General features: G+C 44.5%; 1 protein-coding gene across 1 annotated transcript in view; it reads right to left on the bottom strand.

Annotated features, from left to right (window-relative positions):
• CEP128 (centrosomal protein 128) overlaps positions 1–19,605 on the bottom strand; it is a 407,170-nt gene that overhangs the window by 9,650 nt on the left and 377,915 nt on the right. The window contains 2 exon segments of the mRNA XM_030558988.1: positions 5,838–5,946; positions 12,393–12,506. Coding sequence (XP_030414848.1) covers positions 5,838–5,946; positions 12,393–12,506 — 223 coding nt within the window.

Raw genomic sequence — 19,605 nt, 5'->3', positions numbered from 1 at the left:
TGGCTAAAGTCTAGTCTTCTGTTTCTGAACAAGCAAGGAGATAAATTAGCCACAGGTAATGAGTGACAAAGTAAGAGAGACTCGTTGATTTTATTAAATACCCTGGGGCTCAGGAAAAGAAGATCAGATATGATTGTCAAAGCCTTAAATTAGTGCTGATAAATATCAGTGCTTGAAATTAAAAGTGCATGGAGCGTATGCCACTGAAGTGACTCAAATGACTGATTTATTACCTGCCTTTCGATGGTGATGGCTAAGCCCACTGTTTTGTCATGGATATTTTTAGCAAAAGTCATGGACAGATCACAGGCAATTAACAAACATTAATAAAAACATTCCTGACAAAATGGGGATGGAGGAGGATCCAGCACCCTGTCCCTGCCACAGTGGCTAGGAGCTGCAATGACCCCATTGCCCAGTGCCTGGGAGGGGTCCCCAACACCCTGCGGGGATGGGAGTTTTGGGGGTAGGGGAGGAGATGGCTGCCAGAAGCGGAGTCTGGGTAGCTGCGGAGGGAGAGGAGGCTCTGCTCCCATCGACTGATCAGCTGCAGGGCGGGGCCCCTGCAAGTGGTAGCTGAGGAGCTGCACGGGCCCCCCCCCAACTGTGGCAGCTGAGCAGCTTCGGAGTCCCTCTGCCATTGGTGGCTGGAAGCTGCCGGGGGGCTCCAGCTACTCACAGTGGCTGAGCCACTGCAGGGGGGACCCTTGCCAGCAGTGGCAGCTGGTCAGTTGTCGGGGTCTCACCGTCTGCAGCTATTGGGCAGCTGTGGGAGGGTCCCCTGCCATCTGCGGAGGTCTCCAATGTCATGGAGATCACTGGAAGTCACAGATTCCATAACTTCTGTGACATAATCTTAGCCTTAGTGATGGCAAGAAGAGTTGGTTATGTGAACTGCTGCCAGAATATTACACAGTCCTCAAAAATTCTGGAAATAACTTCAGGACCTTCAATTCTCTGACTGATGGAGATTAGGCTCACCATATAAGTGACACATCAAGTTTGGAAAGAGATACTAATGGTTTTGGAGGAAACTCATTTTCTTGACGAAGATAAAGACCACCACAATAGCAGCTACTATTAAGAGGGTAAGTAATCAGTACACTGAGAAATTAAAAAAACCTAATCATGTGAATAAAAACTGTGTGTTCCTTCAGAATCAACTAGCACAAAAGAGCACAAAACAAAGATTCTAAAGCCTTTCTCCCTACAGAGCTTCAAAAAACCTCTCTAAAAGATTTCTACAGAATAGGCAAGAGAAACTAAAACATTGAAAAGATTTTGTATTCAATTCCTTTCCATTAAGAATAAAGAAACAAGAAAATCTGAGACACACAAGATTTTTATTGGTAATTCTTTACCATATAGGCAACAAGAAAAGTCCTCCACATCATCTCAGGTTTTTAAAAGCAAGGACTGTGACAAAGGCAGGCTGGACGGCTGCAAGAGGGTCTGGGAAAACAGGTATGTTAGCCCTAGAATGCAAAAGGCCCTTTTTCCTACAAGCTGGGAAAGGGTTACTTCAGGTCAATTAGGGAAACCTGAGTTCAATTAAGGGCTGCCTGAAACTTGTTAAAACGTCTCTCCTAGTGGGTGGGGGACAGGCTGCTGCAAGGCTGGCGTCAGCAGGGAGATAGGCTTCTCCAGTGTGGGAGACACCTAAACCTAGTGCCTGTTTAGGGGAAGGACTGACACCCTGGGGCCAGCAACAGGACAATACCTCCCCAGTGAGGGGGCCAGGGAAAGAGGAGCGCTCCTCAGGCCTGCCCTGAGGCCTACCGGGAAGGCTCTGAGAAACAAACACCAAAAAGGGAAGAAAGACACACTCCAGAGTGGTGCTGATTTACCCTCAGGCCCTATCCAGGCTAGAGGAGGGAGTATTAAGTCCAGAGAGGCAGAAGGGGTGCCTTGCCACACTTGGTGTCAGAAGTGGCATTGCATTGGCACTGAGAACCATCCCAGGGCAAGGTAAATCACCCCCTCACCCCACCGCAAAATGGACAATGTAGTGAGGGCACTGGTGCAGGCCACAGCAGCACAACAAGAGGTTACCAGGGCCCAACTGACCACCCAACAGGAGTCGGTACGACTTCAACAGGAAACGAATCAGCTGCTGATAAGCCAGGCAGCCCAGGATCGAGCCACCCTGCAGGAGGTCGTGAGCCAGCTGAAGGCCCTGACCACTCTGATTCATGGCCTTAATGAGACACGACCCCTTAGGGCCAGGAGTTACCTGCAAAAGATAACGGTGGAAGATGATGTGGAGGCCTTTGAGAGAACGGCCCTACGTGAGGCCTGGCCCCAAGACCCAGTGGGCCAGCATCCTTGCCCCTTTCCCGTGTGGGGAAGCCCAGAAGGCCTACTATGACATAGCAGCAGAAGCAGCCACAGATTACCCCCAGTTGAAGGCAGAGATCCTGGTGAGATCTGGGGTGATGACAGCTATAAGGGCCCAGAGGTTCTATGAGTGGAGGTATCAGGATGGCAACCTGGTGCCAAGTTCACAATTGTTGGACCTGATCCATCGAAGGTGGAAGTGGCTGTGCCCAGAGATTCACCGCATGGAGAAGATGATAGAAATCATAGTGATGGACAGGTTCATAAGAGGATTACCACCAGATCTATGAGGATGGGTTAGCCAAAACGACTATATGGGAAATGCCTCTCCAACCAATTATAAAAGTTAAGAAAAACTCAGTAAGCAGCAATCGTTCAGCCACGTTTATATTCTTAGAAAGGAACTTTCCCCATATGATGTTGAGTGCAGATATACCATAATGATTACAGTGGGATCAATGCTCTTACCAAGCACCGCTTTTTTTTTTTCCCCTCCAGAGAGCTTAGTTCTGCTGAAAGGTTTCTGATTAGCTCTAGAAAATGAATTCCACTGTTCAGCCAAAGAACAGGTACATTGTGGGGAGTGGCCATTCAAACTTACCCCATGTTACCCTATCATTTTGCTCTACCCTGGTGGAACCACTTCTCTAATGGTTGAAGAAGAATTCCATTTCAAGGACCCATTCAATTTTTGCTCTTTGCCTCATGTGGTTGTGATATTTCGATATGGCCCTCTTTCAGGTATGATTCAGGTAGACCACTGCTGCTTCCCATTCAGAAATCCATGAATGTTATAAAAATGATAGTTGCTAATTGTGTTTCCAGTTCTTATTTTTAAGAAAATCTTATTTAATCAAGGATAGATGTAATAATATACAAACAGAGACTCCACATTTGTATTTACCCCCATCACCGCAAAGTAGGGCTGTCAATTAACCACAGTCAACTCAAGTGATTAATGCAAAACAAATTAAGTATATTAAAAATAGTTTTGATTAATCACAATTTTAATTGCCTTCTTAAACAATAATAGAATACTTATTTAAATTTATTATAAATATTTTTGGATTTTTTCCTACATTTTCAAATATACTGATTTCAGTTACAACATTGAGATAGTTGATAGAATGTCAGAGATAGTTACTAGATTGCACTGCAAGACAGACTGTGTCAGGACTTCCACCTTAAAAAAAAAAGAGTATCTCCTCTGATCCTGTGGTGAGATTCCTTGTGCTGTGTAGATATAAGAGCTTAGATGTGCTGAAGCAGCAGACCAAGGCAGAATAAATTGGTAGATTTTCTGTAGGGTTTCACAGAAGTATGTTATAGTGTTTCATCTGACTGATACTAAATTAAGAGGTGACTGTCAAAGATTCATAACCAAGGACTGTAACAGAAGTAGTATGATGAAACGACGATGATAATCCCATACACTATGCAATCAATATCGTTTGTGAAGTGCTATAAAAATGATTGCTATGGAAGCACTAATTGCCACTTTACAGGATCAGAGATGTCCCATAGTTTTGCAAGGCCCTTTGTCAGGTAACATAAACGAATGCAATCCAGTTCCCTTTCTATATAGCTATCTTACCGCCACCACACACACAGAAGGATGGAACATAAAATTGTTTCCCATCCCCTCATCACTTTCTGCCTGCCTGTAATCCTCACTTAGGGTCTGGCAACCTTCAGTCTTCTAATATTTTAACAAAGGGTTCCAACCAAAACACTGTATTTATATTAGTCTGCAAGAAGCCCTGTCTAGGGTCAGAGAGGAAGAATAAGGGATTGGCAAATCTATTTGTTTACTTTCCAAAATTGTTTCTCAGAACCACAACTGCTGAAGTAGGTAAAAATTACTTGGCTAATAAACTCCTATAAATGCCACTCATAGAGAATATCTACTCTGTGTGAAGGACATGGGGATGCCGGTAATATTATATGAATAGTATATACTGTAGTTGATTGGTATTGTGCGTTTTTTGCTATAGGATCTCAAGAGGTTAATTCAGGCAGGGGTTATTTGCACACATGCAGGAAAGAGAACAATAGCTTCAGATAGCTCCACTTGCTGGTATTTAAAAGATACTATTGGGATAATTTACTTTTTAAATTTTACCTCATAGACTTTAAGGTCAGAAAGGACCATCGAGATCATCTAGTCTGACCTCCTGCACATTGCAGTCCACAGAACCTCACCCACCCACTTCTGTAATAGACCTCTAACCTCTGGCTGAGTTACTGAAGTCCTCCAATCATGGTTTAAAGACTTCAAGTTAGAGAATTCACCATTTACACTATTTACATTTGGGATAAGCTTGCCTACCTAAGCCTATAGGCAAAACAGATATATGTGTAGACCTCTTATTGTGTTTCAAAACCTTTTGTCATGACATGCTGTGTATCTACTGTTGTGATTAAACAATGCTTGGTTTTGAAAAGGTTGTTCTGGGTAACTATTTACCATTAGTCATGGCTCAGAAGGGAAGAACCAAGGTAGCCAAATCCATTGGGTCTGCTGAGCAATCATAGTTGGTACACAGAGTCCGCACCCCTGTGAGACAGTTTAAGAGTGACAGAACCAAAGGATTCCACACTGAGGAGGTGAGGACTCAAGGCCTGTCACCTGTATTGGGGCACTCAGAGAGACCAAAGAAGGATGAAAGGCGCAGATAGCACTGAACTGTGACACTGTTTCAGAAAAATACAGAGTACAATGCTTCAAATGTATAGTACAGCATTCAACCTGTATATGCTGAAATTAGTTGGGGGTGTGTGTGACAAAATTGTAGGGGTATCATTCTCCAGGATTAAAAAAAAAAAATCTGATGCCTGTTGCAAACTGGCCTGTTCCAGAGACCAAAACATCTCTTCAGAGGTATTTTTGTAAGTCAGTTGTGGCAAGAGATGGTTTAGTAGTGTTCAGAAAAGAATCAACTTCATCAGAGCTGGAGCTCATCATCCCTTCAGAGTCTCCCATTCATCACATCACTACCTCTTTGAGAGACCGCCGCAGCCTGTTGTGACCCGTTACGCATAAACTCATGGGCTGGAAGTTGCAACCAAACAGCAACTTTCCAAAAAGAAGGTATTGGACAGGGAATTCTGCTTCTGCTGTTAAACTCCACTGGCACAAATGTCAGACAGAATAATCAATAGGAATTTGTAGGGGGTGCTTTGGTTGGGTATCTGCATGTGACCTGAAAATCCAGCGTCTTTTAAATCTAATGTTTCCACTGCCAGGATTCATATTACAATGCATGTAATTTTCTTTCTTCTGGACGTTGATGACAAAATGCAGTATTTCCAAATGGAAAAAATCCCAGTGTGATATAGCACTAACAAGGTAAAGCAATAAATTCAGTGCCTGAAGCTGAAAGCCAGCAAGAATCCTATGATGATTTCAATGGGGTCTCTGTCATTCCACTAAAAGAGTTTTAAAAGCAGAGGACACTCAGTTGTGTTGTGGAGTTTTCCTATTAAATAATAATACTTACAGCCTGAATCTGAAAGCAGTGAGCTGGACATAAAGCTGGTTTTAGTCTGCCAGTTGGAGGAGAGAGCTGCTGCTTGTATGTCGGAAACATCAGCATCCATTTTCTCATCCTAAGAAAGGCAATGAACATGTTTTCTGTGAAAAATGTGAATTACTTAAGTTATATATCTCCTTATTTACTGAGATTAAAAACAGCCTCCAATTTAGTTATACACAGAGATGGTATTTTTTAGCATGAAATGATAAACTCTGATTCCAATCCCCAGAACATATATCTTGTAGTTAGGTTTATACCTGATTTTGTCCCAAATTTCTAGCTCTTGTCAACATACAGAACTCCTAGAAAGAAGCTACTTTCCCTGTTTTGCCCAGGGAGCTTGGATGTTTCTTGCCACTATAACAAGCTGCATAAATGTGGCATGTTTCCTTTCCTGTATAATCACGTCTAGACCCCAGAATGAAACAGAAGGACAGAGCATGCATGCATTGATGACACAACTGAACACTGATCCATATCAACTTGTTCCAACAAGAAATCTAAGTAACTGCAAAACTCAAATCCATTTTCTCCTCCCATTAATTAAATCCAAAAGTTTTAAATACCTGCTTGATATTTCACCTATGAAAACCTGAAATTTCTTTTCCATTTTTCCTCCCAATTTTAAAATAAAGTAAAATCCCATATATACTGTTCTTATTTATACAGTAAAAAGCATCTGGATATGTGCATACAACATATTACTTTGTTGAGAGGAGGCACTTGATCTAGAGGCTAGAGCAGAACATTTAAACAATGCAATTTAACCAAAAATATCTGGAAATGTGTTTTAGCATTGAAGCCAGGGGTCTTTAGATATATTGCTCTCCAAAACAAGATTAGCAGGTTGGCTTAGTTTCTAAATTACTTTATTTCTTCAGATGAGAAGGGACGATAACACTCATATGTATTGGTTCATGGAATACTACACTTTGCTACTCAATTTCCTCACAAAAAGCATCAGGAGATTTTCTTAAAAGTATCCTGCAATTTATCATTCTTGGTAGTATTACACTTTGGAAACCGCCCCCCTCCTCCCCCCTAGCATTAATTTAGAAACTAAAAGGGAGCTTTCGTCCCGTTAATGTACAGGGGATTTGCTCCTATTAATACTAATGGGAATTACACACATTAATCCCCTCGTGTGCCAGTGAAGGACTTGGTACCTAGAATATACATCCTATAGTAATAACCTTTAAAAGGAAAAAGAAATTCAGGATTTTTTCCTGAATATGGAACTGTAAAGCTGTTCTTCCTTCATCTTCACTCCCTCCAAAAATCCGATCTGAAAACAGACCTATTAACAAGCAATACTTGGGGCGAATACTTCACCTGCAATCTTGCATTCCAACAAGACTCTATATTTTCAGAGTTGGCAGCTTCTCTCTTACACCCTTTTCCCACACCCTTCATGGTTTTGCTCTTTGTTGTTGTCGTTGTTTGCATATTTAGGCTGTAAGCTGTTCAGGGCAGGGAACTTTTCTTAAAATGTTCAGTTCTATGTAGCAGAGTGCCCATCACTGTGAATTTTCTCTCTCTTACTTCATTTTGTTATTCTACATACTGTTTTATTATCAGTTCTATTACTGTGTTCTGCCCTTCCTCCTGCTCCTTCCTGTACCCTCAGTTCTCTTTTCTCCACTATCTTTCAGGCCCCCGACTGACAGCCCAGTACAATGCTTATTGTTACTCAGCCCACTCCCCACCTTCCCCATTGCAGGAAAGCTGACATTTTTATCTGTCCAGATAGCACTTACAACTTGTTCTGATCTTCTAAGCAACCGGTTTTTTACAGCCTGTCATGAGCCTAAATTCAATAGATGAAATTACAGAGTATGGGAGGGAGGTGAGAAGGAGAGGAGCCAACTGAAAACAAAGAGATGGAGAAAAATTGATCTTGGGATAACAATCTACAAAGAGTGACCATGCACCTTCTGGTTTGTGTTTGTTTTTATTTTTGTTGCTTAAAATAAAATAATCAGGTCCAAAAGTGAGACCAAATAGTGTCTGCTCTGCGATTAATGTCAGAAAGCAAGCTGAAAGAAGCACGTTTGGTGAGGAAGGGCTTAAAGGTCATACAGGAGGAGGGAGGCTGACTCAGGCAAGAAGTTGTATGTAAAAAGGTTCATACGAGGCCACTGCACACCACAGACGCTCTTTATAAAAACTCCCTTTTAACATACACTTCCTTATCACTTACCAAATACTTGGCTACTTTATTACAGTGAGTGTATTGCACTGCATATGAAGTGTGAATTGAAACAGTTATCAAACAGGAACTTTGATCTCTCTAGATCTCGCTCTCTTCCATAAGGCTGAGTGATAGAATAGCTAATGATAAATTGTAACAATAACAAAGAAGCAAAACAATAGTGGATTTGAGGCAGATAAGACAATTCAGTGCAGGGTAAGAAATACAAGCAATAAAGAGGGATTTCTTGAACTAAGCCAGGCTGATCACTGAAATCAGATTAGCACCCTTCTGTTACCTGCTTTTGAACATTCCGTTCTATTTGCAACAGCTGTGACAGCAAAGACGATTGTATATTGTGCAAAAAACAAATTAGGCCTGACTAAAGGGAAGCCATGAAATGTTTCCTGTTGTCTAAAGAAAGGGGAAATTATTATTTGGAATAAGCCAAGTATTGGGATCTTAATATAAGTTCAGATCAAGCCAGCACAGTGAGCTCGATCAGCTTAGTGCAATATTGCATTACACTCTCAGCTGATGCAGCCCTTGCTGCCAGCCAGCATTTCAACAGGTTTCCAAATCTGGTAATTGCTCATGGTAACTGCTGTAGAGGGACATGAGAAGTGGGGGAAGTTGAATGTTAGCTCCAGCACTTGAATTGAAATGGATGCTGCCTTGCACACTTCCTGTTAGTCCTTCCCTATAGAAGTATAGCTTGGACATGTCAGAGAAGTCATGGGCTTTTTACTATAGCAACACTGTCAGATGGAAGTCAATGCCCACAACACCTCGCTTATTTCTCTGCCAGAGGAAATAGATCAATAATTCCACGCTTATGAGCTCAGAATCAGTAGATATTACATACTACCCCAAAACAAAACAAAGCCCCCCAAATACAACTAAATCATTGAACATAGCTTGGAGTCTTCATAGAATATTAGGGTTGGAAGAGACCTTAGGAGGTCATCTAGTGCAACTCCCTGCTCAAAGCAGGACCAACACCAACTAAATCATCCCAGCCAGGGCTTTGTCAAGCTGGGCCTTAAAAACCTCTAAGCATGGGGATTCCACAGCCTCCCTAATTAACCCATTGTAGTGCTTCACCACCCTCCTGACGTAGTTTTTCCCAATATCCAACCTAGACCTCCCCCACTGCAACTTGAGATCACTGCTCCTTGTTCTGTCATCTGCCATCACTGAGAACAGCTTAGCTCCATCCTCTTTGGAACCCCCCTTCAGCTAGTTGAAGGTTGCTATCAAATCCCCCCCACTCTTCTCTTTTACAGACTAAATAAGCTCAGTTGCCTCAGCCTCTCCTCAGAAGTAATGTACCCCAGCCCCCTAATCATTTTCGTTGCCCTCCGATGGACTCTCTCCAAATTGTCCACATCCTTTCTGTAGTGGGCGGCCCAAAACTGGACACAATACTCCACATGTGGCCTCACCAGTGCCAAATAGAGGGGAACAATCACTTTCCTCAATCTGCTGGCAACTCTGCTACTAATGCAGCCCAATATGCCATTAGCCTTTGTGGCAAAAAGGGCACACTGTTGACTCATATCCAGCTTCTCGTCCACTGTAATCCCCAGGTCCTTTTCTGCAGAATTGCTGTTTAGCCAGTCGGTCCCCAGCCTGTAGCAGTGCCTGGGATTCTTCCTTCCTAAGTGCAGGACTCTGCACTTGCCCTTGTTGAACCTCATCAGAGTTCTTTTAGCCCAATCCCCCAATTTGTCTAGGTCACTCTGGACCCTATCCCTACCCTCCAATGTATCTACCTCTACCTCTAAGTATCATCCGCAAATTTGCTAAGGGTGCAGTCCATCCCATCATCCAGATCATTAGTGAAGACGCTGAACAAAACCAGCCCCAGGACCAACCACTGGGGCACTCCGCTTGATATTGGCTGCCAATTAGATATCAAACCATTGATTACGACCTGTTGAGCCCAACGATCTAGCCAGCTTTCTATCCACCTTAGTCCATTATAGTCCATTCATCCAATCCATACTTTTTTAACTTGCTGGCAAGAATACTGTGGGAGACCGTATCAAAAGCTTTGCTAAAGCCAAGATATATCATGTCCACCGCTTTCTCCCTATCCACAGAGCCAGTTATCTCATCATAGAATGAAATCAGCTTGGTCACGCATGACTTGCCCTTGCTGAATCCATGTTGACTGTTCCTGATCACCTTCCTCTCCTCCAACTGCTTCAAAATAGATTCCTTGAGGACCTGCTGCATCGTTTTTCTGGGGACTAAGGAGAGGATGACTGGTCTGTAGTTCCCCAAAATCTCCTTCTTCCCTTTTTTTAAAGATTGTCACTATAATTGCTCTTTTCCAATCATCCGGGACCTCCTTCAATCACCACAACTTTTCAAAGGTAATGGCCAATGGCTCTGCAATCACATCAGCCAACTCCCTCAGCACCCTCAGATGCAGTGCATCTGGCCCCATGGACTTGTGCATGTCCAGCTTTTCTAAATAGTTCTTAACCTGCTGCTCACCTCCTCCCCATACTGTGCTGCCCAGTGCAGCAGTTTGGGAGCTGACCTGGTCTGTGAAGACCGAAGCAAAAAAAAATTGAGTAATCAATCTTTTTCCACATCATCTATCACTACGTTGCCTCCCCCATTCAGTAAGGGTCACATACTTTCCCGGACCACCTTCTTGTTGCTAACTTACCTGTAGAAACCCTTCTTGTTACCTTTCACATCCCTTGCTAGCTGCAACTCCAACTGTGCTTTGGCCTTTGCGATTACACCCCTGCGTGCTCGAGCAATGTTTTTATACTCCTCCCTAGTCATCTGTCCAGTTCTACTTCTTGTAAGCTTCCTTTTTGCGTTTAAGCTCACTGAAGATTTCTCTGTTAACCCAAGCTGGTCACCTGCCATATTTACTATTCTTTCTATATATCAGGATGGTTTGTTCCTGAGCCCTTAATAAGGCTTCTTTGAAATACAGTCAGCTCTCCTGGACTCTTTTCCCTCTCATATTAGCCTCCCAGGGGATCCTACCCATCAATCCCCTGAGGGAGTCCAAGTCTGCTTTTCTGAAGTCCAGGGTCTGTATTCTGCTGCTCTCCTTTCTTCCTTTTGTCAGGATCCTGAACTCGACCATCTCACGGTCACTGCTGCCCACGTTGTCACCCACATCTACTTCCCCTACCAATTCTTCCCTGTTTGTGTGCAGCAGGTCAAGAGAAGCATGGGCAACTTGACTAGAGTTTGACCACTGGCCTGCAAAATAATTGAAAGAAAGCGAGTTTCACTTTGTCTCTGTTGTTTTGTGAGAATATTGGTAAGGTCTTTGCCGTCATCTGTTGCCTATTTCTGTGTGTGATAAGTTGTATCTCTCTGATGGCCTGCTGGGTTAAGGGTGGGGTGCCCCTCTCTGATCTTCTTTGGAGAGCAGCATAACTGTAGTCTGGGTTATGTACTTGGGCTACATAACTCTTAGGGAGTCTGCTCTCTTCTGGTTGGGGCTAAAATAGTCCAAAAGAAAAAGGCAAAGATGTCCACGGCTCATAAATGGTCCAGGTCCTAGCAGCCTCATGCAGGGTAAAGGCCAATAGTCCTTGGGAGGAAGATCTGGGCTCCTTAACCCTTGCATGTCCAAACAACCCCAGCTGAATCCCAGGGCTTCACAAAGAAAAGTAAGGAAAAGCTGATCCCTCTTTTTCATCAGAGAGCTCAGTGTGGCTGGTGCTCTCAAGCATTTTTCTCAGTAGACAGCCTGTTGCCTGGGACCAGGGAGCTCTGTGCTCTAGTGGAGTTTTTTTACCAGCTGCTACCCAGAGTGAGCCTGGATCCCCCTACCCCCTTTTAAGGACCCATCCTTAAAAGATTCATGAGCTCTTTAACTCCTTCTTGACTGGCACAGGAAGCTGCCCTGCCATGCTGTGCCCCAAGAAATCCTCAATTTCCAGTTAAAGGAAGCTGCTATTAGCAGTGTAACCAATGAGAAGTGACATGATGAATGAGCACTTTGCTAGAAATAGATAAGGTTGGTAGCTGAAAGAGGGGATCAGGGTACTTTTCACTGGGGAATTGGGAAAAATTAGGTCTGTAAATTTACCTTTTAAGTTAGAGGACCAGAAGGAAAGCAAATAGAAAAAGTGCAATGGGGTGTTTCTAGGGAATAAATGCTGACAGAGCCGGGGCCCATTTGGCTGCACACTTGGCAGGCAAGGCCTGATAAGCGAAGCAGAAACATTGCTCATATAGGATTTTAGTCAATGCCTGCAACTTGAGCTAATCTCCATAAAATGCACATCTGCTAGTGACTGAGTGCAAGGGGGAACAACACAAGAGAAAGGAGACAGACATACTTTGAAGTTTCTGATTCTGCGCTTTGAATCGTCCAGCTGCTCCTGTAGAGAGCCCACAATTTCCTTGTATTTAGTGTATCTCTCTTCAATTATCTCCTTCTGACGATGAGATTCCTGGAAACATATAAAAAGGTCTAACTGTTTTTGTAAGGGGAGAGAGTAGCTAAAAAAAGAAACCTAGTCTGCTTGCATAAGTAAGAGTATCACTAATAGACATTCAAAACAGTAAGGGCTAGAAATATAGGACCCCTATTGCCTTGCTGGTGATGAAGGTGTAAGAGGCTCTCCATAGAACTCTGATGTTAAGATGAAAACAATCACATTTAAAAATAAAAGGCTTCCCCTCCCTTGCAAATTAATACTGATTAATCAATGATTCTTTACAACTTTCCCCCAAAACTAAATCATATCATGGAATTGAGCATATTTCTTTCATGGGGGAAAAACAAAATTAGTTAGGGGTATTTAGATACAGCTGCCTTTGTGTAGCTCATAAAGAATTTTTTTTATAAATTACGGTACTGATCTCCACTGCATATGACTCCAGTTAAGATCCATCATATTTCTGCAGCTAGGATGGAGCTCTGTTGGAGAGGTTGAGGGGAAAAGTGAACATACTTGCACATGTGGTGGTTGTGTCCAGGAATTAGACAGTTTGGAGAGGAAATTATTAAAGAGATTCACTTCATGACAAAATGGCAGCTTCCTAGAGATCTGCATATCTGCTTACTTAATGCTCCAGTAAAGATCTACATTTTAAATGGAACAACAAATAAATTTATTTTTTATTGTTAGACTTTGTATTGCACATTATTGGAAAAATGTGACTTGTCCGTCTAGGGAATTGTGGTATAGTAAAATTTGGAGTGTCCTTATAACGGAAAAACTTTCACAGCAAGTATGTACATAAGAGAAGCTCCAAGAAGAGGATAGGTATTTAGAAATGTGGTCACCCTTTTTAGAGCTTTCAGAGAAGGAGGGCTCCCCTGCCAGCAAGTCATAATCTTTAGTCAAATTCCTTGAATATTACCCTGATCCCGAATAAATAAAGTACAATGTCGTATGTTAATGTTTTATAGCAACTTTATCTTAATACAAAAATGAATAAGAAAGATGTTCTGAGGGTACTATCTTACAATGCCTTGGAAATGAAAAAAAATGCAACGCAGACACGTGATAAATTAGCTAATGCACCACCTAAAAGAGTCAGTGTAGTGGGGTGCAACAAAGGTTGTGAACCATAATTACACAGAGAAGTGCCTCCTTTTGCCCAGCCCCACTCTACCACTGACATATGGGGGACAACTAACATTAGTCTTGGAAGGAGAAAAACAGTGCTGAAGCTGTGACGGGCTGGATCACAGAAACCCCCCTGGGAGCTGCCAACTGATGTGCCAAGACTACCTCTGCTCCTGTCTTCCCTGCCAGCTCAGCATTCCAGCACCCTGTCTTGCTGAGACAGACACTTCCATCTGCTCCAACAAAGACCCAGGGTCTGAATTACTTGTCCCAAAGCTGCAGGTTTACCTGAAAACAGCTCACAAAAGTGTACTTGTCTTTAGCACTCAGATGCCCAACTCCCAAAGGGGTCTAAACCCAAATGAATTCGTTTTACCCTGTATAAAGCTTATACAGGGTAAACTCATAAATTGTTCGTCCTCTATAACACTGATAGAGAGATATGCACAGCTGTTTGCTCCCCCAGGTATTAATACATACTCTGAATTAATTAATAAGTAAAAAGTGATTTTATTAAATACAGAAAGTAGGATTTAAGTGGTTCCAAGTAGTAACAGACAGAACAAAGTAAGTCACCAAGCAAAATAAAATAAAACGCGCAAATCTATGTCTAATCAAACCGAATACAGATAATCTCACCCTCAGAGATGCTTCAGTAAGTTTTTTCTCACACTGGACACCTTCCAGGCCTGGGCACCATAGGTGGCAAGTTTGTATAATTTTTGGTGGTGCCCAAAATGGTGGTGTCCGCCACCCCCGCTCTCACCCTGAAAGCTGATATAAAATGAAGCTACAATGCATCGGCACCACAAGATTACAAGGGTCAATTAAAAGTGGAAAGTCAGAAGTAGCACTTGCCTGCTTCAATATACGGTATTATATTTTGTTGCACTTGTTGTGAAAAAGTGGGATTGTTCTTAATGTTTTCTCTGAATACTGTGTGGGTGCCTCAGTTTCCCCTGCAAGGTGCCAACTGAAGGTGCTGGGGACAAAGAGATCAGAAGAGACACAAAGGTTAGAAGAGAGAGTGTCAGTTTGGAGCTGGCTGGGGAAATGGGGAGAGGCCCAGAACTTGGGTCTAGGCTTCCAACCCTCCAAGATGGACCTGACTGAGGGGTCCTGTTTTCTGTACCTACAAGCTTTATTTTAGACTGTGATCCTGTCGTCTAATAATTCTGCAGTTTTACTGGCTGGCTGAGGGTCACGTCTGACTGCAAAGTTGGGGTGCAGGGACCTCTGGTTGCCCCAGGACCTGCCTGGGCACACTTGCTGCGGAAAGTGCACTGTGGAAGGGGATGCTGAATGCTCCAAGGTCAGACTCAGGAAGATGTAAGCTTCTTGCCCTGGAGACAGTATACTCAGAGAGAGGAGGCTTCCCCAGAGTCCTGGCTGGCTTTGTATGGAGTAGTTCCAAAGCATCTCAGCATCCCCTTCCACACCATACGCTTTCCGGAAGTCCACACAGGCACTGACACACTCTCCTCTGGCCTTTGTTTCTTTTCCAGGCATTAGGAGGCCACCTGATCTCTTTGTTCTCCAACACCTTCAGTTGGCACCTTGCAGGAGATTGGCCCAGGCCATCAGTTGCCCGGAAACAGGGTTTCGGCCATTCTCTGTGCCAACGGCATCATACTGGCACTCTAGGGCTCTACAACAATCATACACCCTTATCCCACCATCTACATCCTTGAGAAATGCATAGGAAAAACTGAGGCACCCACGCAGTAGTCAGAGAAAACATTAAGAACGTTCCCACTTTGTAATACCTGTATACTTTAAAGGGTGTAAAATAATCCTACTTAGATCTGAACCTTAAGAGTTCAGAACATGAGAAGCTAGCATGAAACCTCCAAACTCAATTACCAGCTTGGATTTGATATTGCTGCCACCAGCCAGAATTCCAGTGTCTGGCTCACTCTGGTCTCCCCAAAACCTTCCCTGGGGAACCCCAAGACTCAGATGCCCTGAATCTCACCACAAAGGGAAATAACCCACTTCCCTTCCCCGTCTTTACCTCCTCCCAGATTTCCCCGCCCTGGGTACTCTAGGATATTCCCTGCTTCAAGTCCTTGAAACACAAGTACCGAGAGATCAATCTCTCTCTCCCCTCACCCAGAGGGTATGCAAAGTCAGGCTCAGTAAATCTAATACAAAGAGATTCTTTCTTCCCCCCCGTCTTCTTCCTCCCACCAATTCCCTGGTGGGCTGCAGACTCAATCTCCTTGAGCCCCCACTAAAAAAAAAATCCACGGGTCTTAAAAAGAAAGCTTTATATAAAAAGGAAGAAAAAGACATAAAAATGGTCTCTGTATCAAGGTGACAATATACAGGGTCAATTGCTTAAAAGAAAAAAATGAATAAACAGCCTTATCCCAAAAGAATATAATTTAACACATTCCAGCAACTACACACATGTAAATACAAAAAGAACAATATAAACCTATTGTCTTACTACCCTTGTACTTACAACTTGGAAACAGAAGATTAGAAAGCTTGGAGATAGCAAGATCACTCTCAGAGCCGAGAGGGTCACCAAACCAAGACAAGGAACAAAGAACTCACATCCAAAACTTCCCTACACCCAGATTTGAAAAAGTCTTGTTTCCTGATTGGTCCTCTGATAAGGTGTTTGGTTCCCTTTGTTAACCCTTTACAGGTAAAAGAACATTAACCCTTAGCTATCAGGCTTGGGGTGCTGGGGGCAGAGACTCTGGGGTGGGGCAGGGCTGGGGATAAGGAACTTGGATGCAGACAGGCTGCCCCAGGGCTAGGGCCAGAGAGGACTCTCCCCCTTCCTTACTGGCAGAAGCAAGCTCCAGGGGAGGGACCCCTCCTCTCCCCCCCACCCGCAGCACACTCACTCTGCACCACAGTCACTGCACATGCTCCTAGGGACTCTCTCAGGTCCAGAGAGCCCACTCGCCTCCCCTATGATGGGTACCAGGGCAGGGGGTTGCCATCATGTGTAGCCTCTTCATCCCTGCTTCTGCCCCTGGGTGCTGGGGGGGCGGCCGGGGAGAGAGCTCCCAAGCATGTGTGTGCCTCCTTCCCCCTCCTCTCTCCCTCTTCCCCTCCCCCGGTGCTCCAAGAGGCTGCCTGCCACTGATCTCTATAGCCTTAGGCAAAAGCAGCACAAACAAAGGAGAGAGGCACTGGCTGTTTTCTTTCAGGCAGGGAAGCTCTGAGGCGGGGGCAGGGGAGAAACCCAGCTCCAACTATTGGTGGAGCACAGCCCCCAGCCTTGAATATTCCTGGTGCTTGAGCACCTCGAGCCCATATAAGCTGCCGCCCCTGCTGGGCACAATTCTTTCCCCTGGTACAGCTCTTGTTCCAGCTCAGGTGGTAGCTAGGGGATTCTTCATGATGGTTCCTCTCCTTTTGTTCTCTTCCATCCCTTTATATACCTTTTGCATAAGGCGGGAATCCTCTCTCTCTCTCTGAGTTTCCACCCCCACCCCCCCACTAGAAAAGCACCGGGTTAAAGATGGATTCCAGTTCATGTGACATGATCACATGTCATTCCTCCCAGCCTGACTCACAGGAAGGCCTGCCTGCAAACAGAGCCATCCGGTCAATTGTGCTGGTTGATGGGAGCCATTAAGATTCCAAACCACCATTAATGGCCCGTACTTTGCATAATTACAATAGGCCCTCAGAATTATATTTTATATTTCTAGTCCCAGATACAAGAGTGGTACATTTATACAAATAGGATGAACACACTCAGTAGATTATAAGCTTTGTAATGATACCTTACAAGAGACCTTTTGCATGAAGCATATTCCAGTTACATTATATTCACTTTTTACCAGATTTTTATAAAACCATATAGACTGCACAACGCCACAGAAGCGCTTAACTTGTTCTTCCTACAGCAAAGTGAAATTTGCTAGAAGCAGGGCCAGTGCAAGCCATTAGGCGACCTAGGCGGTCACCTAGGGTGCTAGCATTTGGGGGGCGGCATTTCGGTGTCCTTTGGCGGCGACCGTGGGGGCCACATCTTTGGCCGCCCCGGTCGTCGGCATTTAGGTGGAGAGACCTGGGACACGGGAGTGCAGGGAGGGCCACCTGCAGCAAGTAAGGGGGGGGGCGCAGCATGCAGGGGAACCGCTCCCCACCCCAGCTCACCTCTGCTCTGCCTCTTCCCCTGAGCACGCTGCCCCGCTCTGCTTCTCTCCCTCCCAGGCTTGCAGCACCAAACAGTTGACTGGTGCTGCAAGCCTGGGAGGCGAGAGAAGTGGAGCAGTGATGGCCTGCTCAGGGAGGAGGCGGAGTGGAGGTGAGCTGGGGCGGGGAGCTGCCGCACGGCTCCCCAGGCTGGGGGAGCTGCCGCGGGGGAGGGGGTAGGTTAGGGCGGGGGTGGGCAGCTGGTATTGGGGGTTGCAGGAGGGACGCCTTAGGGTGGAGGGCTGCCACAGGGCTCAGTGGTGGGGGGGCGCAAGGTGGAAGTTTCACCTAGGGCATGAAACATCCTTGCACCCACCCTGGCTGGATGTGTGCTGTAATATTCTAGGACTCTGCTGTACTTAGCAGGATCTAGAAGAGTTATTCTTCTCCATCGTATGGAAGCATCATTTTCAAATGTATCATTTCAAACTGAAATACTAACAGAACTTCAAATCAAACCCTACCTTTACAGCAAAGGGATAAAAATCTAGCTCTCTATAATACTGCAGTCAGGTAGTTATTGTGGCTTAATATAGGAAAACACTCAATAAAAGTACAATTTTCAAGTATTTAAATGACAACCACCACCTACTTGGCATACTAATCAGGAAACATGACAGAACTCACATCTAATAAATATAATTTTGTCTTCCTATATAAAATAATCAAAAACCTCCAGCATAAGAGACCAAATGCTGCCAAATTCAAATTTGAAATTTGTACTTCAAATTGTACCAAGTGGCAAGTTTTCAAACAGCGTTTTAGAGATATACAGTATTAGAGATAGGCCGGAACTAAAAGTCTGGACATGAACTGAATCCTGAGTTGCAGATCTAAATTATGTATCTGCAATCCATAGCAGATTGACTTGAAGGAAGAATACCATATACAGACCCACCACCACCATTTACTACACTACTTTGGTATTCTTTGGAGGTCTCCATAAAAATACAAATCAGGACTGACACTGCTTAGCTTGTAGGATCTGATAAAGTTGAAGTACAGCAGAAATATCCCTTTGAGAGCACTTCTCTGTCTTGGAAAATGCATTCTTAGTAAATATGTGAGGCTTTTTCTTAAAAATCTGGTATTTGTAACTATTCTTTCTTGAGGTGTTGGCTCAGGGAAATAAGGGTCGATATTTATGGTCAGAAAAATGGCTACCCAAAAATGCATGACCTTACTCAACCAAAGTTCTCTTTGAATTAAAGTCCATCTGTTATGATTAGGGTTCCTGTCTGTCATGGAGGTCGCAGAAGTCATGGATTCTGTGACTTTCCACAACCTCTGTGACTTCTGGAGCAGCTAGTGTGGCTGACCCCAGGGCCAGCTGCTCAGGTGGCCCCGGGGATAGCCCAATGGCTGCTGCTGGAGTGACTCTGCAGCCAGCCACTTGGGCGGCCCGGCAGCCAGTTGCACCAGCCACTGCTGCAGTGGCCCCATGGCTAGACGTACCCGGCAATGCTTGGGCAGCCCCGAGCAGAGGCCAGTGCGGTGACCTTGGGGATTACCTGAACAGCAGTCCTGGGCGGCTGGTGCAGCTGCTGCTTGGCAGCCCCCGGCAGCGGTCCTGGGGTGGCTGGAGCAGTGCTGGGTGGGCGGCTCAGAGAGTAGCTACAGCAGCCACTGCTTGGTGGCCCCTGGCCCCCCACAAGGTTTCCCCCTGAGCAGTGCCACTCCCCCCCCCCCGCTAAGATTTAAGTCATGGGTATAAGTCATGGATAGGTCACAAGACGTGAATTTTTGTTTATTACCCATGACCTGTCCATTTACTTTTACTAAAAATACCCATTACTAAATAGTAGCC

The sequence above is a fragment of the Gopherus evgoodei genome, chromosome 4 (assembly GCF_007399415.2).
Source record: "Gopherus evgoodei ecotype Sinaloan lineage chromosome 4, rGopEvg1_v1.p, whole genome shotgun sequence".
Taxonomy (NCBI): Eukaryota; Metazoa; Chordata; order Testudines; family Testudinidae; genus Gopherus; species Gopherus evgoodei.
Note: the sequence above shows the minus strand (reverse complement) of the source record. Positions and strands in the feature narration are given on the sequence as shown.